The 27,765-nt window shown below is 42.8% G+C and overlaps 2 protein-coding genes across 3 annotated transcripts in view; one reads left to right on the plus strand and one right to left on the minus strand.

Moving 5' to 3' along the window:
* POFUT3 (protein O-fucosyltransferase 3) overlaps positions 1-3,103 on the minus strand; it is a 117,245-nt gene extending 114,142 nt beyond the window's left edge. For both annotated transcript variants that reach the window (XM_017857377.1, XM_017857385.1), the window contains exon 1: positions 3,034-3,103. The gene's annotated coding sequence lies outside the window, so the exon portion shown is untranslated. The remainder of the gene's footprint in view (positions 1-3,033) is intronic.
* Positions 3,104-13,004: 9,901 nt separating this feature from the next.
* Positions 13,005-26,710, plus strand: MAK16 (MAK16 homolog). The gene is made up of 10 exons (XM_017857411.1): positions 13,005-13,086; positions 16,551-16,600; positions 16,693-16,802; positions 16,906-16,970; positions 17,169-17,320; positions 18,360-18,414; positions 23,420-23,494; positions 24,457-24,573; positions 25,062-25,127; positions 26,210-26,710. Exons 1-10 carry the CDS (start codon positions 13,072-13,074, stop codon positions 26,405-26,407), a joined length of 903 nt encoding a protein of 300 aa, XP_017712900.1. The 5' UTR covers positions 13,005-13,071; the 3' UTR covers positions 26,408-26,710.
* The last annotated feature ends 1,055 nt before the right edge of the window (positions 26,711-27,765 follow it).

Here is a 27,765-nt window from a genome sequence, read left to right on the forward strand (position 1 = left end):
TTTTTTTTTTTTTTTTTTTTTGAGACAGAGTCTTGCTCTGTCCCCAGGATGGAATATAGTGGCGCGATCTCGGCTCACCACAATCTCCGCCTCCCAGGTTCAAGCGATTCTCCTGCCTCAGCCTCCCAAGTAGCTGGGATTACAGGTGTGCGCCTCCTCACCCAGCTAATTTTTTGTATTTTTAGTAGAGACAGGGTTTCACCATGTTGGCCAGAATGGTCTCAACCTCCTGACCTCATGATCCACCTGCCTTGGCCTCCCAAAGTGCTAGGATTACAGGCATGAGCCACCGTGCCCAGCAAGAAGCACAGATTTTTAAAAGGGAAAGCTTGGTGTCATGGCTCATGCCTGTAATCCCAGCGCTTTGAGACGCTGAGGTGAGTGGATCACTTGAGCCCAGGAATTGAAGACCAGCCTGGGCAACATGGCAAGAACCCATCTCTACAAAAAAAAGAAAGAAAGAAAAAACAAAACGTTAGCTGGGCATGCTGGTATGCACCTGTAGTCCTAGTCCCAGCAACTGGGAGGCTGAACAGGAGGATCCCTTGAGCCCTAGAGGTCAAGGCTGCAGTGAGCTGTGATCGTGCCACTGCACTCCAGCCTGGGTGGCAGAGCCAGACTCCGTCTCAAAAATAAAAAAATTAAAAGTGGCAGCACAAGACTGTGAAGTTTATGTATCACAGTAAGAACCAAGGCAATTCTTCAAGAGCAGGGATTCTTTTTCACCTTTATTTTTCCTATGAGGTCTTATTAGTAACTATTCTTCCTCCAAGAAGAGCTTATAGGTTACTTTGTCGCAATTTTCCTACCAGGCAGGATACCCGAATTAAAATCCCTCATCTCCAGAAAAAAATATAAATTAATAAATATTGAGTAACTGCAGACTAGAAAAAACAAAATCCCCGATCTGCTTTTATCATTTATATAATCATGAATGAGCTGGTTCAGTAACACTGATAAAATGTAGCTAATATTTCACATGACTAAAGACAAATCTTTCATCTAGACAAATTTAGACAAATCTAAATGACTAAAGAAAGTCGGTGCTTTCCCAGCGCATTTTCTCCATTAAATACACCGTGCTGTCTACAACTCGAAAGTCACAGTTGCTACGACTTCCACACAACATTCCTGGACCAAATGATCTTCTTCTGAGGTTCCATCCCAAAATTAAGCTCTCTCATCCCATAAATTATATCCAGGAGTAAAAACTCTTCATAAAAGATTAATCAAGAGACTGTAATCCAGACAACTTGAGTGTCATCATAAAGATTCTGGAAATATTTTTAAAAATTATTATAACATGTTTAGGATACTTTATGCTTCATTTCCTTGTTGGTAATTTAATATAATCTTTTTTGAAAACTCCAATTTCATTCCAAAGAAAAAAATCTGAAAAGACCATTGTAGTAAAGACAGAACTTAACTTTAAAAAAATTTTCAAAAACCCATGTTCAGAAACACTAAAACACAATGTTACTTGTAGAATGCTGGTAATTGAATAGACTATGTGAATATCTTACTGAAATCAAACTCTTTACATTCTGAAGTTAAAGCATGTTAAAAATATGGGTTGGAAATGTCTGCCTACATCTATAAATAACATTATTGTTTTTCCAAGCTAATTCTTTAACTTCCTGAATTGAACCCTACGTTTTGATTTTCAAAAATATTATTGGTATGATAAAAACTTGAAAACCTAATTTTCTTATTGAAGAATAAAAGACAAGCAATAACACAGTAAGAATGGAGATCGTGTTTTTAATTCACTGTTACACACTGTCATCTAGCAGGAAGCGAGCAAGAGTTAATCACAACAGTTTCAAAACTGGAACAGACCTGAATGATCACCTGAGGCTACCCATTGTCTCTGGCTTCTCCTTACTCAGAAGAAAGTTTTTTTAAAAGAGACTACGGTGCTGCTAGATTGGAGATTGTGAAACTTCAGTGTTCAAAGAGCTGAGTTGCTTATTCAATGCCTGAAAGGCCTCCATTTGAGACTACGGCAGACGAGGGAGAAATCCTGCCCTACTTGTAGTGTGACGTTACTAACAACCCCAAGATTGGTCGTTGAGTTTCCTGAGTGTCTCATTGGAAAGAAGGATGTACAAAGGAATAAAGTCCTTAAAGCCAACTTGCCTTATTCAAAACTGTGGCCAGCCAGAACTGCATGCATTCCACAAATGAAATTAACAATTCAAGTCATTTCATGCATAAAACACATAAAACTATTATTGCAGGGAGCTGCAGCAGGGAGCAGGGGACAGACTGTTGGGGCCGTGGTGTTAAGAAAAAGTCATTTTGTGTGACGTCTGCTTTATTTTAAAGAATCATTTAAAATCCCCAGAAAATGTCATAAAATCACAGCATAGTTATTTCTATAGTTTATACAAAATGAGCTCTGTTCTGAGGGTACTAATCGGGAGCAAAACACTTAACACATGGCTTGCAAATGGGATAACCCAGGCCTGCGGTTGCCGGTGCTTTCCCGGGGCATTTTCTCCATTAAATACACGGTGCTCTCTGCAACTAAAAAGTCACAGTTGCTACGACTTCAACACAACATTCCTGCAACAAGTGATTCTCTGGGAAGACCTGGGGGAGAACAAGGCAATTTGCGCCCCGCAAAGGCGGATTAGGTTCTGGAATGGACGGTCGCGGGCCTGGGGAGGAGGCCGATCGGGGTAGGCGGGGAGGCGTTGGGACCCCACGCTCCTCCTCCGGGGTCCAGCAGAGGCTCCGGCCCGGCACCCGCCTCCCGCCTGGTGGATCAGGCTTCAATCTCAGGCAGTGGCTCTGCCTATGCGCCACTAAGTCCCCAAAACAGACTTGGATTATTTTGCATACACCACTCCGTCTCTTACACGCACCCCCTTCTCGGCACAGAGAAGGAGTTTCCTTAGGCTGTGACTCCCGAAGGTAGTGTCCCAGCTTCCGTGGGACCGGAAAAGCGTCTTTCCGTGTCTCAGCATCAAGACCCTGCTCCCACCAAGCGACCACCGCGGCTGGAGGAGATGCGGCGCTCGCACTCACCTCGCGCGGAGCAGGGTTCGCCCAGCGGACCGCAGCGCCGCTTCCTTTCTCCCTATGAGCCCCAGCCTGGGCCCCGGGAAGACCCGGAGAGCCGATCAGGAGCGGCGGAGGCAGCCGCGCGGGCGAGCTCGGCGCGCGTTCCGGCGGAGTCACCCGGATCCGGGTTTTCACCCGTGCCCTGTTCACAAGCTCGTGGGACCCGGGTTCTAAGAACACTGGGCCGCCCCCTGCTGGTTTGGTTATCGTGGTTCGCAGTCCGCCTGAGGCCACGGCCCTATGGAAAGTTCTCGGGAAGGCTGCGGGGGCCCTCTTCTTCAAGACACTGGAAACTTTCCGTTTCTCCAACTGGACTAGGACTGGAGCGCATTCAAAGTCACCTATTCAGGCCAGGCTCACACATGTAATCCCAGCACTTTGGGAGGCCGAGGCGGGCGGATAGCTTGAGCCCAGGAGTTCGAGACTAGCCTGAGCAACATAGCGGGACCCTGTCTCTACAAAAAACACAAAAGTTAGCCAAGTGTGGTGGCCCGTGCCTGTAGTCCCAGCTACTGGGAGCCTGAGGTGGGAGGATCTCTTGAACCCAGGAAGTAAATGCTGCAGTTAACCGAGATCAAGCTACTGCACTCCGGCCTGGGCAACAGAGCAAGACTGTCTACAAAAATAAATAAAATAATAATTTTTAAAAAGGTGAAAGTTATTTCTTAAGAAAATCAAGAGCTTTACATGTTTTCTAAGGCTGGGCACCATTTCTGGCAGTATTTGGTAGACGGAACAGAACGATCATTTAGTTTGACTGTACCGGTTGCTATGGTGTAAATGTTTATGCTCCGCGCCAAATTCATATGTGAATTTCGTGCCTTTGTAGCCTTTATAAATTTACAAATGTAGTGTGTCTTTATCAAAGAGACCAGAGAGAGCTTCTGCCATGTGAGGACACATAGAGGGTCCCTTGTATGAGGCACAGACGCTAATGGATGAAGAATCTGCCAGGGCGTTGATCTTGGACTTCCCAGCCTCCAGACTGGGAGCAATGGCGTTCTGTTGTTTATGCGTTACCCAAATTAAGGTATGTTGTGATAGTAGCCCAAACGGACTAGACACTGGTAAAGGAAAGCTAATTGACTTCTATTTTGCCCTAGTCTAGTAACTAATAAACATAAGGAGGTAATTCAACACTTTGGGAGGGCTGGGTCTAGGGCGAGGCAAGTGAGGCACTTAGGGCTCAAAGTCTGAGGAGGCACTGACTCTGGGTGTCCTGCGGTGCTGGGTGCACTGCAGAAGCCTGAGAGTGATTTGCTGTTTCAGGCCTGCCTCCCCCTGGTCCAGACCCTGCAGAGCTCCAGTGCCAAGCAACTCAACTTTTCTATAAAAACAGGTTGATAATAATAGTGTCCATGTCTAAAAAACATCAAACACACAGAAAAGATTGATAAATTAGATATGATTAAAAGTAAGAGACTCTGTTCATCAAAAGACACCGTTAAGAATGTAAGAAATGGGTGCAGTGGCTCACACCCACTCAGCACTTTGGTAGGCTGAGGTGGGAGGATCACTTGAGCCCAGGAGTTGGAGACTAGCCTGGACAACATAGGGAGACCACATCTCTACAAAAAAATTTTTTAAAATTAGCCAGGTGTGGTGGTGCACTCCTGTGCTTTCAGCTACTCAGGAGGCTGAGGTGGGAGGATTGTTTGAGCCTGGGAGGTCAAGGCTGCAGTGAGTCAGGATTGTGCTACTGCGATCCAGCCTGGGCGAAAGGGTTAGATCCTGTCTCAAGAAAGAAAAAGAATGAAAAATGATCTACAGAATGAGAGAAGGTATTTTTGATATATTTTATCTAACAATGAATTTAGAATATAACAAGAACTCCTAAAAGCAATAAGAAAGAAAAACAATCACTAAGTACAGCACTTCACCAAAGAGGAATCCAAATAGCCAGGCAGTATGTGAAAAGATGCTTAATGATTTTAGTCATTAAGAAAATGCAAATGAACACGATGATGATATATACTACACATCCACTAAAATGGCTACAGGTTTTAAAACTGACAAGACAACACAAGGACAAAGCCGTGAAGCACATAGAACTGTTATGCCTATTGTTGGGGGTGCAGTTGTGACAGCCACTTTGGAAAATCGTCTGTTCATATTTAGTAGAGCTGAGCTGAATATACACGTTATGACCCAGAAATTCCTAGGTATAGGCCTAATACACATACCTATATATGAACATCAAAAAGCATGTATACTGGGCCATAAAACACACCTCGGCCGGGCGCAGTGGCTTATGCCTGTAATCTCAGCACTTTGGGAGGCCAAGGAGGGCGGATCACCTGAGGTTGGGAGTGCAAGACCAGCCTGACCAACATGGAGAAACCCCGTCTCTACTAAAAATGCAAAAAAGTTAGCCAGGCGTACTGGTGGGCGCCTATAATCCCAGCTACTTGGGAGGCTGAGGCAGGAGAATCACTTGAACCCGGGAGGAGGAGGTTGCAGTGAGCCGAGATCGTGCCATTGCACTCCAGCCTGGGTGACAAGAGCGAAACTCAATCTGAAAAAAAAAAAAAAAGGCACACACCTCAACAAATTTCAAAGAATGGTCATCATACAAAGCATGCTATCAGACCACAAAGGAATTAAAACAGAAACCAGTAACTAAATGATAACTGGAAAATCTCCACATACATGGACATAAAAACAACACACTTCTTTATAGCACATGGATCAAAGAAGAAAACTCGGCCGGGTGTGGTGGTTCATGCTTGTAAGATATGCCACCAGATAACCGCAGATATGTGAGCAAGCCCAAGTCAGCAGACTACCCACCTGACTCATAGAAACACAAACACTAATAAATGCTTACTGTTTAAGCCACTGAGTTTCAGAAGCGTGTGTTATACAGCAGTAGCTAACTGATACAGAAATTGGCATCTATGGCCTTATGCAGTGTCTCATGCCTTTGGGAGGCTGAGGTGAGCGGATCACGAGGTAAGGAGATGGAGACCATCCTGGCCAACACGGTGAAACCCTATCTCTATTAAAAATACAAAAATTATCTGTGTGTGGTGGTGTGCACCTGTAATCCCAGCTATTCGGGAGGCTGAGGCAAGAGAATCACTTGAACCCAGGAGGCGGAGATTGCAATGAGGGGAGATCATGCCACTGCACTCCAGCCTGGCGACAGAGCAAGACTCCATCTCAGACAAAAAACAAACAAAAAAAGAAATTGCCATCTAGAAATGGGATGCTGTTTAACAAAAGCCTAAAGTATGTGGCATTGGTTTAGGGAGTAAGTGCTGGGCAACAGTGAAAAAGCAAGAAGCATGCTTGTGTTTGACAGATCTGATGCACTTACTGTCTGCTGCCAAGCAGCAGAAAACAGTCTGTTTCCATTACAGATGCAAAAAGAAAAAAAAAAAGTGCCATGCTCTCTGTCGGATTGTGGCACCCAAGATTGAGTGGGGGAAATACAGGAGAAAATCATGGTAATAAAGGGAAAAACATGGACAGAGAATTTTTGCAACTCAGAAGTAATCTTGTAAATAGCAAAGAGCCTGTTTCACTCCAAAATGAATTTAAAATTTGAGGGTTTTCTTAAGGTGCTAAGAAAACTGCTATAGCAAACTGGAAAAATGATGACATGTTAGGTAGCAGCAAAATACTTGGTAAAACTATTACCTATAACAACTCACAAGATATAGAACATACTTAATGTGTAGGCCTTGATAAAATGATTTCCAGGCAGAATGCTAAATGTGTTAGTTGGTGGTGGCTGTTAGCTGCATATTGTAAGGACTGCCAGAAAGAAATAAGAGAAGTAAGGGGAAAGGGCTGCTGTACAGAATTTAGAGGAACTATCAAGAGATTAAAATTGAGCAGACTGGAAAATAAAGCCAGTTCTTATCTCCAACCTCCCCAGCCAGTAAAAGATCCTCAAGATGAGGCTGGAAGATCTTTTGTTAAGACCTCTAAAAGACTTAAGTTGGTACTAATGGATCTTTTCAGTTAAACAAAAGAGCCAATAAGAATCATAAAAATGTCGGCCAGGCGCGGTGGCTCACGCCTGTAATCCCAGCACTTTGGAAGGCCAAGGCAGGCGGATCACAAGGTCAGGAGATCGAGACTATCCTGACTAACAGGGTGAAACCCCATCTCTACTAAAAATACAAAAAAGCCGGGCGTGGTGGCGGGCGCCTATAGTCCCGGCTACTCGGGAGGCTGAGGCAGAAGAATGGCGTGAACCCAGAAGGCGGAGCTTGCAGTGAGCTAAGATCCTGCCACTGCACTCCAGCCTGGGCGACACTGCGAGACTCCGTCTCAAAAAATAAAATGAAAAATAAAAGAATCATAAAAATGTCTTCTCTTAGCTGCCGGTTACACTCAAAGTAATCGCAATTAAGTCTGGAAAGAAGTTTGTCTAAAAAAAATATGATGTATATAGCTTTTGACCAGTGGAGTAGGCTGAAACCAGACTCAACATAGAAAGTTCACAAAGTTTCAAAAGTTTTACATAGCGAACGTGTTTTGACCAGGCACAGTGGCTCACACCTGTAATCCCAGCACTTTAGGAGGCCGCAGTGGGCGGGTTGTTTGAGGTCAGGAGTTCGAGACAAGCCTGGCCAACATGGTGAAACCCCGTTTCTACCAAAAATACAAAAATTAGCCGGGTGTGGTGGCACACACTCGTAATCCCAGCTACGTGGGAGGCTGAGGCATGACGACTGCTTGAACCTGGGAGGCGGAGGTTGCAGTGAGCTAAGATTGCACCACTGTAGTCTAGCCTGGGTGACAGAGTGAGAACCTCTCTCAAAAAATAAAAAAAATAAAAAAATAAATGGTTTCTGAGCCCCCAAGGTTCTGTGAGCAAGGTACAGACTGAGAAGGGCACTCAGCTGCCAACAGGAGTCATGTCTTCCTAAGAATCCACAAGGCATAACAGAAAAAAACGGTGCTTCAGAGAATCAATCCAAGAGCTTTGGTGAACCAGGTGTCAGGGAGCCATTCCTAGAAAGCAAAACTGGGCCCTAATCACAGAATGTTCCCTGTCCCTGGAGAAGAGGGACATGACAACATTTGCCGGGTGGAATTTCAGTATTGCATGGAGCAGTGACTGCTGTGTGCTTACTGCTGAGTACTAACAACTCTAACTGAATGTCTAGTGAGCAAATGAAAATCAGTGCGTTCAGGCTGGACATGGTGGCTCACACCTATAATCCTAGCACTTTCAGAGGTTGAGGCCAGAGGACAGTTTGAGCCCAGGAGTTTGAGACCAGCCTGGGCCACGTAGCAAGACCCTGTCTCTACACAAAATTTTAAAAATTTACTGGGCATGGTGCTACCCACCTGTAGTCCCAGCTACTCAGAAGGCTGAGGCAGGAGGATCGCTTGAGCCCAGGTGTTTGAGGCTGCAATGAGCTATGATTGTATCCTCCAGCCTGGGAAACAGAACAAGATCCTGTCTTTAAAAAAGTAAAGTAACATGTCCAAAATTCAACTCTCACCACCTGTAAAATCTGCTCCTTCACTTGGGCATGGTGGCTCCCAGCACTCTGGGAGGCCAAAACGGGTGGATTATTTGAGGTTAGGAGTTCGAGATCAGCCTGGCCAACCTGGCAAAAACCCATCTCTACTAAAAAATTAAAAAATTAGCCAGGTGTGGTGGTGCATGCCTGTAGTCCCAGCTACTGAGGAGGCTAATGCAGGAGAATCACTTGAACCCAGGAGGGAGGTGGAGGTTGCAGTGAGCTGAGATAGCACCACTGCACTCCACTCTGGGTGATAGAGTAAGACTCTGTCTCAAAAAAAAAAAAAAAAGAAAAAAGAAAAAAGAAAGAAAGAAAGAAAGAAAAGAAAAGAAAAGAAAAGAAAAGAAAAGAAAAGAAAAGAAAAGAAAAGAAAAGAAAAGAAAACAAGTAAAGAGGGAGCCTGCTGACTTTCTATGGGCAGCTTCAGTTCTTGCATTCCCCCTGTTTCTAAGAGGGTACAAACTGTTTCAGACCACTGCTTCTCAAATACAAGTTCTTGCACTTCTTTTTTTTTTTTTTTTTTTTATTATTATACTTTAAGTTCTAGGGTACATGTGCATAACGTGCAGGTTTGTTACATATGTATACTTGTGCCATGTTGGTGTGCTGCACCCATCAACTCGTCAGCACCCATCAATTCATCATTTATATCATGTATAACTCCCCAATGCAATCCCTCCCCCCTCCCCCCTCCCCATGATAGGCCCCAGTGTGTGATGTTCCCCTTCCCGAGTCCAAGTGATCTCATTGTTCAGTTCCCACCTATGAGTGAGAACATGCGGTGTTTGGTTTTCTGTTCTTGTGATAGTTTGCTAAGAATGATGGTTTCCAGCTGCATCCATGTCCCTACAAAGGACGCAAACTCATCCTTTTTTATGGCTGCATAGTATTCCATGGTGTATATGTGCCACATTTTCTTAATCCAGTCTGTCACAGATGGACATTTGGGTTGATTCCAAGTCTTTGCTATTGTGAATAGTGCCGCAATAAACATACGTGTGCATGTGTCTTTGTAGTAGAATAATTTATAATCCTTTGGGTATATACCCAGTAGTGGGATGGCTGGGTCATATGGTACATCTAGTTCTAGATCCTTGAGGAATTGCCATACTGTTTTCCATAATGGTTGAACTAGTTTACAATCCCAGTTCTTGCACTTCTAATGTGTCTGGCACTATCTAATATGTGAATCATCTGGGAGCTCTACTCCTTGAGTTTCAGATGCAGCATTTCTGATGTTATCAATGAAATCTGTATTGTTAATCAGTTCACAATTTGTTTCTGATGTTTGAACATAACCAAGTTTGAAAGTCATTCCTCTAGATTGTTTTCTCATCACCTCTTTCCTATTTCCCTTTTTTTTTTTTTAGATGGGAGTCTTGCTCTGTCACCCAACCTGGAGTTAGTGGCGCAATCTCAGCTCACTGCCGCCGCCTCCCGGGTTCAAGCAATTCTCCTGTCTCAGCCTCCCGAGTAGATGGGATTACAGGTGCCTGCCACCACGCCCAACCAATTTTTGTCTTTTTAGTAGAGACGGGGTTTCACCATGTTGGCCAGGCTGGCCTCGAACTCTTGACCTCAAGTGATCTGCCCACCTCAGCCTCCCAAAGTGCTGGGATTACAGGCATGAGCCACTGCGCCCACCCAAATATTTCCCTTCTAACATGGAATAAAAAGATAGATGAAGTAGATAAAGGAGGGAAGAGTGGTACATAAAATGCTAGTTTACTTTTTTCCACATCCTGGTCTATGTTCTGTGATAAACATACAGTCATCTAATGAACAAAGAATCACAAATATGCTCTACCCCAGGGTCTGAGAGTCCTCATCTTCCATCCCCTTCCATCTCAGTATTTCTTCATCTGTGAACAAGATGTGAAGCAAATGTAAAACAAATAGCAGCAGATATTCCCCGTTGCATCTTTTTTATGAGCAAAAGCAAATATTGAATCACTTAAGGAATATTCATAGAGAGGCAGGTAAAACATGCTTCATTCACTGCTGCAAAACTCTGAATGATCGAGCTCATTGGCAAGAGAGGAAGCTGCAGAAATTACCCTCCCCATAGGACTTCTAAAAAAAAAAGTTATTGTTTACATTTTATGTATTTGTGTTTTTAAATTGATATATCATAGTTACATATTTTGATACATTTGGGGGGTACATGTAATATTTTGATACATGTATACAATGTGTAATGATGAAATTAGAGTGACAGAGGTATCCATCACTTCAAACATTTATCTTTTCTTTGTGTTGGAAACATTCTAATTATTCTCTTCTAGCTATTTTGAAATATGCGATAAATTGTTAACTATAATTTCCCTACTGTGTTATCGAATACCAGACTTTATCCTTCTAAGTGTATTTTTGTACTCATTAACTAACTTCTCTTCCTCCTACTCCTCTCCATAGGACTTACGATCATTGTATTGAAATCAAGATCATTCAGCTCCAACAATTTTCTTTCCTTTCCTCCTTTGCAGTTCTAGCTGCTCGATTATTATTTTGGCAACCTAAAAAGCACATTAATAAAGCAATGCTAGACCAAAAGAACCCTGAAAGTTAATAAAGAAAAATAAGAAAGAAAAAACAAAATAAAGATGCTAGACCTCTGATAATGCTCCCATTTCTTCCAGCTAGTCATTACATTTACAGAGACAGGGTTTTTTTTGTTGTTGTTGTTGTTTTATGAGATAGAGTCTCGCTCTGTCACCCAGGCTAGAGGGCAGTGGCGCGATCTGGGCTCACAGCAAGCTCTGCCTCCTGAGTTCAGGCAATTCTCCTGCCTCAGCCTCCCAAGTAGCTGGGATTACAGGCGCCCATCACCAGGCCCAGGTTTTTTTTTTTTTTTTTTTTTTTTTTACTAGAGACGGGGTCAACCACCATGCTGGTTAATTTTTGTATTTTTAATAGAGATGGGGTTTCACCATGTTGGCCAGGCTGGTCTTGAACTCCTGACCTCGGCTTCCTGCCTCAGCTTCCCAAAATGCTGATTACAGGCGAGAGCCACCAAGCCCAGCCTATTTATTGATTATATGCTAAACACGGAGTGGATTACTTATGCCTCCCTTTTTTAGACCGTATGGAGTAACTTCCTGATGTTGCCACAGCATTTGTGGCACTCGTGAGAGTGTAGCAGTGAGGACGACCAGAGGTCAAACTCGTTGCCATCTTGGTTTTGGTGGGTCTTGACTGGCTTCTTTACTGCAACCTGTTTTATCAGCAACATCCTTATGACCTGTATTATGTGCTGACCTCATCCTGTGGTTTAGACGGCCTGACCCTTGGGAATGCAGCCTAGTAGATCTCAGCCTTATTTTACCCAGTCCGTATTCAAGATGGAGTTGCTCTGGTTCAAAGGCCTCTGACAGTCTTTCTTTCCTTTCCTTTTCTTTTTCTTTCTTTTTTTTTTTTTTTGAGACGAAGTTTTGCTTGTCACCCAGGCTGGAGTGCCATGGCACGATCTTGGCTTACTGCAACCTCTGCCTCCTGGGTTCAAGTGATTCTCCTGCCTCAGCCTCCCAGGTAGCTGGGATTACAGGCACCTGCCATCACGCCTGGCTAATTTTTGTATTTTTAGTAGAGACGGGATTTCACTATGTTGGCCACCCTGGTCTCCAACTCCTGACCTCAGGTAATTCGCTCGCGGAGGCCTCCCAAAATGCTGAGGTACAGGCCTGAGCCATGGCGCCCGACCCAGCCGACAATCTTTCTTATGTAAAACGATGCGAAGTAGTAGATTTTCTCTTTCCCCTGGCGGAAAAGAGCTGTTAGGCTTCCAGATTTGTTTTTGCGGTTATTAGACCTCTACTTTTCTTATTTTCCCTCCCTTATCAACTTTGCTTGTTGTCTCAAATAGGCAATGAGAAGACACGTGTTTATTATTGGAACGCTCTTTCCATCTGGTCAGTGGTTTCTCAAACCAGGTAGAATTCAAGTTCTAAGTTTCTGAAGTCAGCACCCGGTGCCGCACCCAACATGGGCGTGTGTAGTGGCCAAGGCAGGATATGTGGGGCAGGGCCGGGGACTGGCTGCGAGCTGTGGCCGGGGGACTCGGAAGAGCGGGGACCCAGCCCCGACGCGCCGCCCGCACCTTTCCCCAGCCTTCTCCCAGCAGAGGGGAGGCCCGGCAGGGAGAGGTCCCATCCTCATGAACGGTCGCAAACAGGGCGCTAGGGAAGTACGCGCGACCCCCGCGGTCCCCGCGCTCCAGGATTCGGCCGCCAGCACGCGTCCTGCCTCCCGCGGATAGCACTGCGGCCCAACTGGGTTCCCAGCTCCAGGCAGCGACAGGAAACAAGCCCCAGCGTTGCGGGCGCGCGCAGACGCCAGCGTGGTGGAGACGCGGAGGCGCGCGCGGCGGCGAGGCTGCCAGGGGACATTTCGCAACACCCAGAGTCTCAGCGTTTCTCGAGATAGGTGAGGCTGGGCGTTCCGGAAGTGGTTTCCCGGAAGGAGCATGTCTGCGCCCGCGATCCGGCCGGAAGTTGCACGCTGATCCACGGACACCATGCAGTCGGATGATGTGAGTCTCCTACCGTTGTTCTGTCACTCGGGGTTTGCGCAGGGAATTTTGCCCATTTTCGGACACTTAGAAAACGCCGACGCAACGGGCCTGTTGCCTCGTGCCGCTCTGGATGCGAGGCTTCCGGAACCCCGATTTTCCAACATAGGTTCTCACGCGTGTCTTGCAGGGGTCTCCTGCCCGCTGCCCCGGCCGGGTTGTGAGCACAGGACTCCGTCACCTCATCCCATGGGGTCGATGTGTCCCGTCTTTCGTGCCTACCAATGCAGGACGTCGCGCCATGCTGTCAGCTGTCAGCTCCGGACTTGGGGTCGGGGGCAGCAGGGGATTTGGCGAAGTTGACTCCAAGTTTAAGCGTCCTTCTCATCCATGCGCGCGTTACTCTTCCACCTGCGTTTCCTTTGTTAGGCTTTTGTTTGCATTTGCTCTACTTCTAAGTCATAATTTTGGAAGTATCCTAGATTCATTCATTGAGTGTTTTGTTGGAGAAATGCTTAAGTGCTTACAGTGTGCCAGGCATTGTGGTAATTATTGAGGATTTGGTTAACCAGAAAAAATGCCCCACCTCTCCTGGAACACTGGTGGGGGAGACACAGTAAACAAGTGAATAAATAAATTAACAATTACACTGTATAATCGTACTATGAAAGAAAGACCAGGGATGATGAAGGATACTTCAGATAGGGGTACTCAGGCAAGGTTTCTCTGAACAGAAGATGTTTGAGTTGAGATCTAAAAGATAAGAATAAGCCAGTCACTGGGGAGCTGAGGAAAACGCAGGCAGTAAGAACACTAAAGTACAAAGAGTTGAAGATATGAGAGAATGAATATAAGGGTCATCAAAGTGACATGTAAGAGAGGTAATGAAATTAGATATGCTTGCCAGGGAGAGGTCATGTAGAGTGTTGTAGGAAGTGTTTTTAGGCCTTTTAATGATCTATGTTTGTGAAAAGTTGTCTGGTTGCTGCGTGAAGGACTTTTGGAGAGAAAAAATGAAAGCAGGGAGACTAGGGTATGAGGAGGGTTGCTTCAAGCCAAATGCAGTGGCTCATGTCTGTAATTCCAACACTTTGGGAGGCTGGGGCTGGAGGATCGCTTGAGGCCTGGAGTTCGATTCCAGCCTAGGCAACAAAGTGAGACTCCATCTCTACAAAAAATAAAAAATTCGCCGGGCGTGGTGGTGCTCGCCTGAGGTCCCAGTTATTTCGAAGGCTGAGACAGAAGGACTACTTGAGCCCAAGAGTCCGAGGCTGCAGTGAGCTATGATGGCGCCACTGCACTCCAGCCTGGGTGACAGAGAGACCCTGTCTCTAAAGTAAAATCTTTTAAAAAACTATAGTAGTTTCGCCTAAGGTAGTAATTTAATGGTGGAGATGAAAAGAAATTGATGAATTTGAGACCTGTTACGTCAGTATAACTGACAAGGTAATTCGCTCGCGGAGCGAATTTGGTGATGGATTAAGTGAAGAAGAAAAGGAAGAAATCAAAGGATTTGAGATATAAATACACAGTTCAATGGTGATTTTATTTATTGAAGTGGGGGACCTCTAGGGAAGACTGTTCTTATGAGGGATGTGGAATTGAGAACTTCATGTGGATATGTTAATATTTATGTTGCCTTTTAGATATTGAAGTGGAGATGTCATATACAAATCTGGTGCTCAGGAAACAAGTCTGACCAGGAATAACAATTTGGGAGTTATCCATTTATTTAAGTATCAGAGATGACACTTAAAGTCACAAGCCTAAAAGAACTCCCTTATTCTTCTTTCCTGTTTCCTATCATCGCCCACCAGACACACCTATAAGATTCTCAAAGTGTGTTTTATTCTTTTGCCCTCTTCATATTTTTCCTTTAACAGTGGTAAAGCTTTTTTTCCCCCAGTTCCTCAAGGCAGTGCACTCAAAGGCTGTCATACTCTTATGCATGCTATGTGGTCTTTAGACCTGCTATTTTGTGATACTTTGTTTACATATCTTTCCCCCTAACTAGATAGACAAAACTTTTCTTTCATTCAGTAAATACTTAAGTGGCTACTGTGTGTCAGGACTTGGAGAGATCAGTGCCTTACATAAATTAAGTATATAATGCTGAATGAATAAAGAGCACATTAGTTATAGGAGGATAGCAGTAGATAGTTTTCTTTGCCCTCAATGAGATAAAATTATGGTATGTATATCTAAAAATCTAATACCTTGAAGCCTTTTTTTTTTTTTTTAAGATGGATTCTCACTCTGTTGCCCAGGCTGGAGTGCAGTGGCATGATCCCAGCTCACTGCAACCTCTGCCTCCTGGGTTCAAGTGATTCTCCTGCCTCAGCCTCCCAAGTAGCTGGGATTACAGGCACCTGCCATCACGCCTGGCTAATTTTTGTATTTTTAGTAGAGACGGGATTTCACTATGTTGGCCACGCTGGCCTCAAACTCCCGACCTTAAGTGATCTGCCTGCCGTGGCACCCAAAGTGCTGGGATTACAGATGTGAGCCACCGCGCCTGGCCCATGAAGGCTTTAATAATGGATAATGAACATAAGTAAAAAAGGAAAGTTATGAAGTATATATAATGTGATCTCACAGAGCATGTCCAAAAAAAACTGGAAAAATATTTACAAAATATTAATGAAATTTTATCTCTGGGTAATGGAGTTATGATTATTGCTGATCTGTATTTAGCTTTTCTCTTAGAATCTGCGGGTTTTTTTTTTTTTTTTTTTTTTTTTGGTGAAATGGAGTCTTGCTGTCGCCCAGGCTGGAGTGCAGTGGTACAATCTCTGCTCACTGCAAGCTCTGCCTCCTAGGTTCACGCCATTCTCCTTCCTGCCTCAGCCTCCGGAGAAGCTGGGACCACAGGCGCCTGTCACTATGCCCGGCTAATTTTTTGTATTTTTAGTAGAGATGGGGTTTCACCATGTTAACCAGGATGGTGTCGATCTCCTGACCTCGTGATCTGCCTGCCTTGGCCTCTCAAAATGCAGGGATTACAGGCGTCAGCCTCACCGCGCCCAGTCGGGGTTTTTTTTGTTTTTTGTTTTCAGATGGAGTTTCACTCTTGTTGCCCAGGCTGGAGTGCAATGGCACAATCTTGGCTTACTGCAACCTCTGCCTCCTGGGTTCAAGCGATTCTCCTGCCACAGCCTCCCAAGTAGCTGGGATTATAGGCATACGCCACCATGCCCAGCTAATTTTGTATTTTTAGTAGAGACAGGGTTTCTCCATGTTAATCAGGCTGGTCTCAAACTCCTGACCTCAGGTGATCCGCCCGCCTCAGCCTCCCAAAGTGCTGGGATTACAGGCGTGAACCACTGTGCCCGGCCTTGCTGTTTGTATTTTAAAAAGTAAACAAGTCAGGCTATTTTACAAAACATTTCTTCCTCTCATTCCTGTCCTTGGGCATTGCCTTCTTGAATTAATATAGTATCTCTTGGGGCAGAGGATTTGAAATGGACTTTTACTTTGTCTTGCAGGTTATCTGGGATACACTAGGAAACAAGCAATTTTGTTCCTTCAAAATAAGGTGAGTCTGGATTTACAACTTGATCAAAGATTCCTTCAGTTGCCTTTTTGGTAACCCATTTTATAATCTTTGTTTCTTTTTTCCCATTCTAGAACCAAGACTCAGAGCTTCTGCCGAAATGAGTATAGCCTGACTGGACTGTGTAATCGGTCATCCTGTCCCCTGGCAAATAGTCAGTATGCCACTATTAAAGAAGAGAAAGGTAACTTCCCAGTTTTAACTTCTAGAAGAACTGCCCACAGCTCTTATAGGGATGTTCTTTAGTTTCTGTAAATAACACTAAAGCTATTTTACTTTATCCTCAGGACAGTGCTACTTGTATATGAAGGTTATAGAACGAGCAGCTTTTCCTCGGCGTCTCTGGGAACGGGTAAGCCTTACAACAAAGCTACAGTGACCACTGATCAAGAGCCTCAATGCCACATGCTTGACCATGATGCCCAATTCCATGACCATATCTAGATTAAACTTTTGGGGCCATCCTCATTAGGCCATAGGTGTCACTGACAGTGAAAACCTAATGAATCATTTACACTTACCCTTCAAACTTCCTTTTTCTGTTTGGTAGGTCCGGCTTAGTAAAAACTATGAGAAAGCACTGGAGCAAATAGATGAAAATCTGATTTACTGGCCCCGTTTCATTCGACACAAATGTAAGCAGAGATTCACCAAGATCACCCAATACCTAATTCGAATTAGAAAACTTACACTAAAGCGACAGTAAGTATTTGGGTCCTTCATTATTTTTAAATCTATCTTTTCGTGGAGCTTGTTTTGAAGTTGAGAAATTGTGAAACTTCAGGGCTTTCTATTCAACTTTGTGGAGTCTGTTATGATGTACTAAGAAGAAACTTTAGACTAAAGGTGTGCCCTTTGATATGGCAGGACTTTTAAAACAGTAGAATACAACTTGATTATCACCCTCCTTGTCTGAAAATCTTCCAGAAAATTTTCTTTTCTTTTTTTTTTTTTTTTTGAGACGGAGTCTCACTCTGTTGCCCAGGCTGGAATTTGCAGTGCCGTGATCTCAGCTCACTGCAACCTCCACCTTCCCTGTTGAAGCAATCCTCCCACCTCAGTCTCCTGAGTAGCTGGGATTGCAGGCATGGACCACCATGCCTGGCTAATTTTTTTTGTATTTTTAGTAGAGTTGGGGTTTCACCATGTTGGCCAGGCTGGTCTAGAATTCCTGACCTCGAGTGATCCGCCTGCCTCAGCCCCCCAAAGTGCTGGGATTACAGGCATGAGCCACCATGCCCAGCCTTCAGAAAATTTCCTCTATGACCCCTGAGGAAATCTTAACTTTAGACATTTGAAAATGATCTAAGACATGTGAATATACAGGACTGTAAGAACTTTACTCTGGATTCACTGAAAACTAATTTTTAAAAGTGATATGAAATCCCCAGAATTAACAGAATACCTTCTCTAGGACCGTTAGGCCCTAATGCTTTTTGATTGTGATCTACAGAGAATGCTAAAGATGATGTCAGACTTCGACAGAAAATTCTTTTTTCTTAGTTCACTAAAGTCTTAATTTTAGCCCTGAGAATCCCAAAATGCCTAAACAAAATGGCCAGATTAAAATATACGTAAAATATGTGACTTTTTATAGCATTAAATTTCTAGAAGCATTTAGTGTATCTTGCTGTATTGAGCTGAGAGCTACAGCACCAATTCCAATCCTTTTTTCTTCTCTTTTTTAAAAAGGAACACAGCACATGACAGTGGATTTTCTGATATATTTTCTTTCCCTTAGGAGGAAACTTGTTCCTTTGAGTAAGAAGGTGGAGCGCAGGGAGAAAAGAAGAGAGGTAACTTATTGTTGTGCTGTTCATACCTTCTGCGTTTTCTTTCTGAGGGGCTCTTACAGATTCAGTCACCATCATGTGTGTAAACTGTTCAGGCCCTGGATAATGGTTCACTAATAGATAACTATTAGTTGCCTAAGACGTTTGATTTTTCATATTTTAAGATTATGATTTTCAGCACAGGTTAAAGTATGTGTGCTTTGGGGATATATGTAATGGAGAACAGAAAGAATCCACAACTCCTTTGTCTGAAATTCTTGTGGTCAAATATTTCAGAATTCAGAATTTTGATGTTGCCTATTTTACATACTACATAACATCTTTAGTAGATTTTGAGCATTCTAATCAAATGGAATTTCTGCAGTGAAATACAGTACAGCCATGCAATGAGTAATAACATCATGGAAAATTGGGCATCCATCCCCTCAAGCATTTATGCGTTGTGTTACAAACAATTCAGTTATACTTACAGTTGTTTTAAAATGTACAATTAAATTATTATTGACTATAGTCACCCTGTTGTGCTGCTACCAAATACTAGGTCTTATTCATTCTTCCCATTTTTTTAGCGGGGGATACCCATTAATCATCCCTACCCCCATTACCCTTCCCAGCCTCTGGTAACCATCCTTCTACTGTGTATATCCATGATTTCAATTGTTTTGATTTTTTGATCCCACAAATAAGTGAGAATGTGCAATGATTGTCTTTCTGTGCCTGGCTTCTTTCACTTAACGTTATGACCTCCGGTTCCATCCATGTTGTTACAAATGACAGAATCTCATTCTTTTTAATGGCTGGATAGTACTCTATTGTGTATAAGTACCACATTTTCTTTATCCATTAATCTGCTGATGGACACTTAGGTTGCTTCCAAATTTTGGCTATCGTGAACAGACCTGTAACACACATGGAGTGTGGGTATCTCTTTGATATACTAATTTCCTTTTGGGTCTGTACCAAGAAGTGGGACTGCTAGATAGTATGGTAGCTCTAGTTTTAGTTTTTTGAGGAAGCTCCAAACTGTTGGAGCTCCATAGTGGTTGTACTAATTTACATTCCCACCAACAGTGTACAAGGGTTCCCTTTCTCCACATCCTCTCTAGCATTTGTTATTGCCTGTCTTTTAAAGGATAAAAGCAATTTTAACTGGGGTGAGATATCTCGTTTTGATTTGCATTTCTCTGATGATCAATGATGTTGAACACCTTTTCATATGCCTGTTTGCCATTTGTATGTCTTCTTTTGAAAAACATCTATTCAGATCTTTTGCTTCCCCAATCCCTGCCCCCTGCCTTTTTTTTTTTTTTGAGACCGGGTCTTACTGTGTTGTCCAGGTTGGAGTGCAGTGGTGCGATGTTGGCTCACTGCAAACTCTGCCTCCTGGGCTCAAGTGATTCTTATGCCTCAGCCTCCCACATAGCTGGGACTACAGGTGCATGCCACCATGCCTGGCTAATTTTTGTATCTTTTGTAGAGATGGGGCTTCCGTATGTTGCCCACGCTGGCCTTGAACTCCTGGGCTCAAGCAGTCCACCCACTTCAGCCTCCCAAAGTGCTGGGATTACAGCTGTGAGCCACCGTGTCTGACCCTTTTGTCCACTTCTTAATCCAATAATTAGAATTTTTTCCTATAGAGTTGTTTTAGCTCCTTATATATTCTGGGGTTTTTTTGTTTTGTTTTGTTTTGTTTTTGAGATGGAGTCTCGCTCTGTCACCCAGGCTGGAGTGCTGTGGGGCAATCTCAGCTCACTGCAACCTCTGCCCCTGGGGTTCAAGCAATTCTTGTGCCTCAGCCTCCCAAGTAGCTGGGATGCCAGGCGCCCAGCACCATGCCTGGTTGTTTGTTTTGTATTTTTAGTAGAGATGGGGTTTCGCCATGTTGGCCAGGCTGGTCTCAAACTCCTGATCTCAGGTGATCCACCTGCCTTAGCCTCCCAAAGTGCTGGGATTACACTTCTGGCCTATATTCTGGTTATTAATCCCTTGTCAGGTGGATAGTTTGCCCAGTCAGTGGGTTGTCTCTTCACTTTGTTGTTTCCTTTGCTGTGCAGAAGCTTTTTAACTTGGTGTGATCCCATTTGTCCATTTTTGCTTTGGTTACCTGTGCTTGTGGGATATTAAGAAATTTTGCCCAGACCAATGACCTGGAGTTTTCTCGGTGTTTTCTTGTAGTTTTATAGTTGGAGGTCTTAGATTTTTTTAATCCATTTTGGTTTGATTTTCGTATATAGCACAAGATAGGGGTCTAGTTTCATTTATCTGCATGTGGATATTAGGTTTTTCCAGCACCATTTATTGAAGAGACTGTCTATTCCCCTGTGTATGTTCTTGGTACCTTTGTTGAAAATGAGTTCACTGTACGTGTGTGGATTTGTTTCTGGGTTCTCGATTCTGTTCTATTGGTCTCTGTGTCTGTTCTTACGCCATTACTATAGTGATTTGGTTGCTATAGTCCATAGTATAATTTGAAGTTTGGTAATGTGATTCCTCTTGGTTTTCTTTTTGGTTTGTTTGTTTGTTTGTGTTATTTTGTTTGGGATAGCTTTAGCTATCCTAGATCTTTTGTGGTTTCATAAAAATTTTAGGATTGTTTTTTCTATTTCTGTGAAGAATGTCTTTGGTATTTTTCTTTTTTTTAATATTTATATTTGTCATTGGTATTTTGGTAGGGATAGCTTTTCTTTTGATTCTTCTGTCCCCATTAATCACAGAGTTATGTGTCTAAAATCTGTATCATTGGTCTGCAAACTTGTGCTCACCTCAATAAAATTTTTGAACATGTACTCCCCAATGTTATTTATAAATATTTTATTTTGAGACAGAGGTTCGCTCTGTCTCTCAGGCTGGAATACTGTGATGCAATTTCAGCTCACTGCAACCTCCGCCTCCCAGATTCAAGCGATTCTTGTTCCTCAGCCTCCCAAGTAGCTGGGATTCCAGACGTGCACCACCAGGCCCGGCTAATTTTTGTATTTTTTGTAGAGACGGGGTTTCACTGTGTTGGCCAGGCTGGTCTCAAACTCCCAACCTCAGGTGATTCACCCACCTCAGCCTCCCAAAGTGCTGGGATTATAGACTAAATGTTATTATACATATACACTTCCACTAATAACATGACGTGTATTGTAACTAATTGTGACGTAGTGAAACAAAAGTCTGGTTCTTAGCTGAGTATGTTGTCTTGAAGGGCTGTCATAACTGAGGGATTGTAGAGGAGTGCATTGTCAATAGGTGGTCTAAAGTACTATAATTCTTCATTATGCTCCATCAGTTATGGAGCGGCTTTTTTTCAAGTCCAGTTAGTGAGTTTTCATCTCCAGTTGTCAAACAGGTGTTCTTAAAACCTTTCGGAAGAAATTAATTTTTTCTATTTTCACCAATTGAGTTTGTAACCCTCTGAAAAATGTAGATTTGGAAGAGTTTTAAATGGATTACAATATTCTGTTTCCACATTTCTAAAGTGTGTGATTGCAGTTTTTATAGGAGACATGTTTTCAGCAGCGCCATATATAGATACAATCACTTTTCACTATGTTCACAGAACAAGCTTTTTTTCAAAAAACAATTGTCTTCCTCAAACTATTAAAATGTTGCCTTTGTCTGGAAGAAACAGATTAAGTGTATTTACTTTTAAAACTTCTACTGGGTTGCATAAAAGATTGGCAAATTTGGAATATTTTCTTTTCGTGAAAATGCATGGATCCTTTTTAGGTTCTACAACTCTCACTCTCACCCAGGCTGGAGTGCAGTGGCGCTATCTTGGCTCACCGCAACCTAAACCTCCTGGGTTCAAGCAATTCTTGTGCCTCAGCCTCCTGAGTAACTGGGATTACAGGCATATGCCACTCTGCCCGGCCAATTTTTTGTGTTTTTAGTAGAGACTGGGTTTCACCACATTGGCCAGGCTGGTCTTGATCTCCTGACCTCAGGTGATCTGTCCACCTTGGCCTCTCAAAGTGCTGGGATTACAGGCGTGGGTCACCTTGCCAGCCTGGTTCTACAACTTTTAAAAGCACTAACCCCTTAGATAACCGCATACTTTTATAACTACTCTCTATCTTTGGCAGAATATTCAGTGTAATCTATGAATCCACTTAACTAAGCAAACATAAACAGTTAAATAGTCGTCTAAATAAAAGACTGAGAGCACTACTTGCAAGCCCTATGTGCGGTATTCCTCCCTTGAGATATCTGGCTCACTGTATCTGACACACAACTATTTACTTTATAGACAGAGTCAAGGCACAGATGTCAGTGTACAAGAAAAGTAGTAATGATGTTTAATTTTTTTAAGGAAAAAGATAACGTGGAAGTTTTGAATATTTTCTTCCTACACTTCATTGGACACCCTTGAAGTGTAAGCACCCCACTCTAGAGAACAACACAGAACATCGCTGTAGCCTTTTAACTGATCCATGTGCCCCTACACAGTTTTAGGTAATCATCCTAACATAACTTATAGGTATAACACTTTAAAACCCTCTATGACTTTTACTGTCAAATTAATGCACCATCCTAGGCTACTGTGTGGTAGTACAGGTTGATGTCATGGATCATCTCCAATGAGAGAAAACTGGAGGAAGAGATTTTTACCTATTCTGTCACATGGAATCTAACATGATTTTAGAAAATGTAAACGAATGAAGATTTCTGTTCTCTTTTCTCAGCTTTTACAAAGTCTGGCTCCAGAGTTGCTAGATTATTTCTGAGACACTTAAATGTATATAGACCTACATGTTTTGTATCCGTCAAAGGCTTTGTTAGAATTTAATTTAGAATGTTGTTTACAAAACCATAGGAATTTCAAAATGGAAAGGTCCTGAAGAAAGTTTACAAGAGAAAGAAGAAGAAATCTATCTGGTTGGAGAGGCAAAAGCCAGTAATAGCAAGGAGGGGAAATGATTACATTGTCTTTCTTATGAACAACTTCGTAGTTTCTTCCATTTTTATAAGATGAATAATGAGCACTGATGAATTAAATGGATTTGCTCTTTCCCCCTTATAGGAAAAGGCATTAATAGCTGCTCAGCTGGACAATGCTATTGAGAAGGAATTACTGGAGAGACTGAAACAGGATACGGTGAGAAAGCCATTAGCTTTGGGGTACTGAAATTTTAAGTGGTAGTATGTTGCTAAGACACATTGGGTTTTTTGGTTTTTTATTTTGAGATGGAGTCTTGCTTTGTCACCCAGGTTAGAGTGCAGTGGCACAATCTCGGCTCACTTCAAACCTCTGCCTCCCGAGTTCAGTTCTCCTGCCTCAGCCTCCCGAGTAGCTGGGATTACAGGCACTGCCACCACGCCCAGCTAATTTTTGTATTTTTAGTAGAGATGGGGTTTCACCATCTTGGCCAGGCTGGTCTTGAACTCCTGAGCCACCGCACCTGGCTGGGAAATGTTTTTTAACCTGATATGAAGATCTCCACTCGAATTTTATCCCTGGAATAAAATAAATCCATATCGGCGTGGCTTCCTTGTTTTAATTAATGCAAGCACATAAAATGCTTTGGTTACCCTTGATACTCCATTCACTATAAGAGACCTTTCCCTTTTTGCCATTATTCTCAACTCCATTCACCAAGACGATTCCAGATTTCTGTATAAAAGCCATGGAGTTTTGCTTCTCTTACATATTACCCTAGTCTTTTAAGGCTCTTTGAAATAAGTTTGTATTCTCTTTTTAAAAATGAGTGTTGTTTATACAGACAACATGACTAAAGTATGCTTTGTCCTTATTATTTCCCCTTGTCAGCAAAATTACATTTGTCCCAATGCATGGGTTTGATAGACGATTACATTTTAAATGATTTTAAAATGTAACTCCATAGAAGTTACCTATTTGATACTAACTACAGATGATTTAAATGTTCAAAAGAACATGCTTTTTTAAGACACTGCTGGCTTTACACTTAAAAATATTACTCATTGAATTAAGTATTCTGATTTAATCACTGAGGAAAAAATAATATTCTCCACAGAGAGTGGAACTTCAAGTGTAATATCCAAAAGTAGTTAAAGCCAATCTGTGTTTATGTTCTTCAGTATGGCGACATCTACAACTTCCCCATTCATGCCTTCGACAAGGCCTTGGAACAACAGGAGGCAGAGAGTGACTCTTCAGATGCTGAGGAAAAAGATGATGAAGATGATGATGAGGAAGTAAGTCTTGTTTTTGTTTTGCCAAACCTACTAGATACTATTTGTATATAACTGACAAACAGAATATCATCTTCAGTCCGCCAACCAAAAATGATTGTCGTCTTTTTTCTTTCACGTGATTAATTTTGGTTTAGCACTGGTTGCTCTGTTCTTCAGGCTAACCAACAAACCATTAACAGTTTTAGTCTTAATTTATTGATTTTGTAAAATTGTTCCTGCAAGGTGACAGATTATAAAGCCTTTCCTGTCTGTATCTAGTTTTTAACCATAATGAGGATGTTTTATTGCTAATAATTTAAATCAAGAATAAGAATGATCTGGTAGCCCTAAAATTTTAAAATTCAGAAGCATTAAACTTAGGAAGAACTAAATTTTGGTTGCCTAGTGAATAGACTGTGGTTCTGATTATGTTATTTTGTACTTACTTAGATGTCTTATCTGAATCTTCATTATATATTCTGAACCTAACAGTTACGTTTTATTTATAGGATGTGGGGAAAAGAGAATTTGTCGAAGATGATGAGGTAGATGAGAGTGACATAAGTGATTTTGAGGTGAGCTTTATGGGTAAAAAGATTGTCCTTTGGCCTGCAGCAAAAAAAACAGGGAGGTGGCCAGGCACAGTGGTTCACTCCTATAATCCCAGTACTTTGGGAGGCCACAATGGGAGGACTGCTTGAGCTCAGGAGTTAAAGACCAGCCTGAGTAACATAGTGAGACCTCATCTCTAAGGATGCCATGGAGCGATCTGGACTCACTGCAACCTCAGCCTCCCGGGTTCAAGCAATTCTCCTCCCTCAACCTCCCAAGTAGCTGGAATTACAGGCATGTGCCATTCCACCTGGCTAATTTTTTGTATTTTTAGTAGAGATGGGGTTTCACCATGCTGGCCAGGCTGGTCTAGAACTCCAGACCTCAGGTAAGCTGACTGCCTCAGTCTCCCAAAGTGCTAAGATTATAGGCATGAGCCACTGTGCCTGGCCTAAACATTTTTAAAAATCATTGGCCAGGTGCAGTGGCTCATGCCTGTAATCCTAGCACTTTGGGAGGCCGAGGTGGGCTGATCACCTCGAGGCGGGTGGATCATGTGAGGTCAGGAGTTCGAGACCAGCCTGGCCAACATGGCAAAACCCAGTGTCTACTAAAAATACAAAAATTAGCTTGGCATGGTGGCGCATGCCTGTAATCCCAGCTAATTGGGAGGCTGAGGCAGAAGAATTGCTTGAACTTAGGAGGTGAAGGTTGCAGTGAGCTGAGATCACATCACTACTCCAGCCTGGGCAACAGAGCGAGACTTTGTCTCAAAAAAAAAAAAAAGAAAGAAAAAAAATTAAAATTCAGCTGGATGTGGTGGCGGTTGCCTGTAGTACCAGCTACTCAGGAAGCTGAGGTGGGAGGATTGCCTGACTACAGCAGTTTGACGCTGCAGTGAGCCATGACTATGCCACTGCACTCCTGCTTGGGCAACAGAGCAAGACCCTATCTTTAAAAAAAAAGAAAAGAAACGGGACAATTACTGAACATAGACATAGACAAATCAATTCCCTAGTCTATTCTAAATAGAGGGGACAATGAAGGGCGTTTGGAGAAATCTAGTATTTTCCTTCCTCCTTTATCTTTTCTCTCCCCGTATTAGGATATGGATAAACTGGATGCCAGCAGTGATGAAGATCAGGATGGTAAATCCTCCAATGAGGAGGAGGAAGAAAAGGCCCTTAGTGCACAACACAAAGGCAAAACGCCCTTGAGAGGACCACTGCGGAGAAAACGAGCCTATGTGGAAATAGAATATGAGCAGGAGACAGAGTCCATGGCCAAGGCCAAAACCACGTGATTTCCCTTTCAACATTTATACCCAGGACTGAACATGCAGAACTGTTTCTTTTTTTTTTTTTAAACACATACACACCTCCAGTTTTGCTCTTTTGTGTTGTGTTGAACACCGTATTTGTGTTTTTATTATTTATGCCATGTCAGTGGGGCAAGAAATCTGGAGTGAAGAAAGCTAAGTTGTGAATAAGAGTGTTTTTATAGCATATGTGTTGAAGTAACAGCTTGTGCCTGAGAAACGAAACTTATACAGAGTGAGTTCTTGGCTCTGGGATTGAGATGACGGATGGTACACATATTTCTAAATATGTTTTTTTTTTTTATAATGTACATTCCTTGTGTCCTTTTTCTCCCAAACTCTTATTTAGAAACTGGAAGGAGTTCAATTTTTTCTTATTCTACTTCCCTACTCCTATGGAGTAAAAGGAGAAGAAAGAGATCGAGAAAAACAGCTTCTCACTTCAAAGTTTCGTGTAAAAGCTATCTTTTTTTCTTAATACCACTCCATTCATACAAATTGGGATGGAAGAAATCTTTCTCTTGGGAAAGTAATGCAAAGTCTTAAGTTCCATGCGTAGGGAGCGCCTTCAGCAAACCTGCTGCGACTTTTCCTGATACAGGTTCGACCACCTTTCTATCTTGCCAGCTTTGGGATTTTGGCCAGTGAGACAAACATAAACAAACAGGGTTTCGAGTTTTGTTTTTTCAAATCACTTTTCCCCTTTTGCATTGATTCTTCTTCCTTGGTATTCATATTCAAAGGAGGAAAGAATGGATGACACGTTGGGGACAGGTCACTAACGGCATAGGTATTATTGGTTTTTTTTTTTTTTTTTTTTTTAGAGACGTGAGGTCTTGCTCTGTCGCCCAGGCCTGGAGATGCAGTGGTCCGGATCTCAGCTCACTGCATAGCTCCGCCTCCGGGTTTACCGCCATTCTCCTGCCATCAGCCTCCCGAGTAGCTGGACTAACAGGCGCCCGCCACCTCGCCCGGCTATTTTTTTTTTTTTTTTTTTTTGTATTTTTAGTAAGACGGGCGTTTCACCATATTAGCCAGATGTCTCGATCTCCTGCCTCGTGATCCGCCCGATCTCGGCCTCCCAAAGTGCTCGGGATTACAGGCCTTGAGCCACCGCGCCTGACCTCTGTATTAGCTTTGTTTTTTATTATTATTTTTTAATTATTAGCTTTTATGTATTGAAAGTTTACTTTAAAAACTGTATTAAAGTGTTTTGGAATCTCCTGCTGGCTCATCGAAACGAGCAGAATTCCAGCCAAGGCAAATTAAGTTTGGAACTAGGGCTTGAAACCCCAAGATAAAGAGCGTAAGATGAAATAGTTTGAATAAATCTGTAACATAAC

This window comes from Rhinopithecus bieti, unplaced genomic scaffold (genome assembly GCF_001698545.2).
Source record: "Rhinopithecus bieti isolate Rb0 unplaced genomic scaffold, ASM169854v2 scaffold_2077, whole genome shotgun sequence".
NCBI lineage: Eukaryota > Metazoa > Chordata > Mammalia > Primates > Cercopithecidae > Rhinopithecus > Rhinopithecus bieti.

Bases quoted from the DNA above. Each gene is read 5' to 3' on its own strand.
- MAK16 (XM_017857411.1), top strand. The intron at 16,971-17,168 runs GTAAGCCTTACA...TCTGTTTGGTAG, and splicing joins CTCGGCGTCTCTGGGAACGG to GTCCGGCTTAGTAAAAACTA. The intron at 24,574-25,061 runs GTAAGTCTTGTT...TTTTATTTATAG, and splicing joins ATGAAGATGATGATGAGGAA to GATGTGGGGAAAAGAGAATT.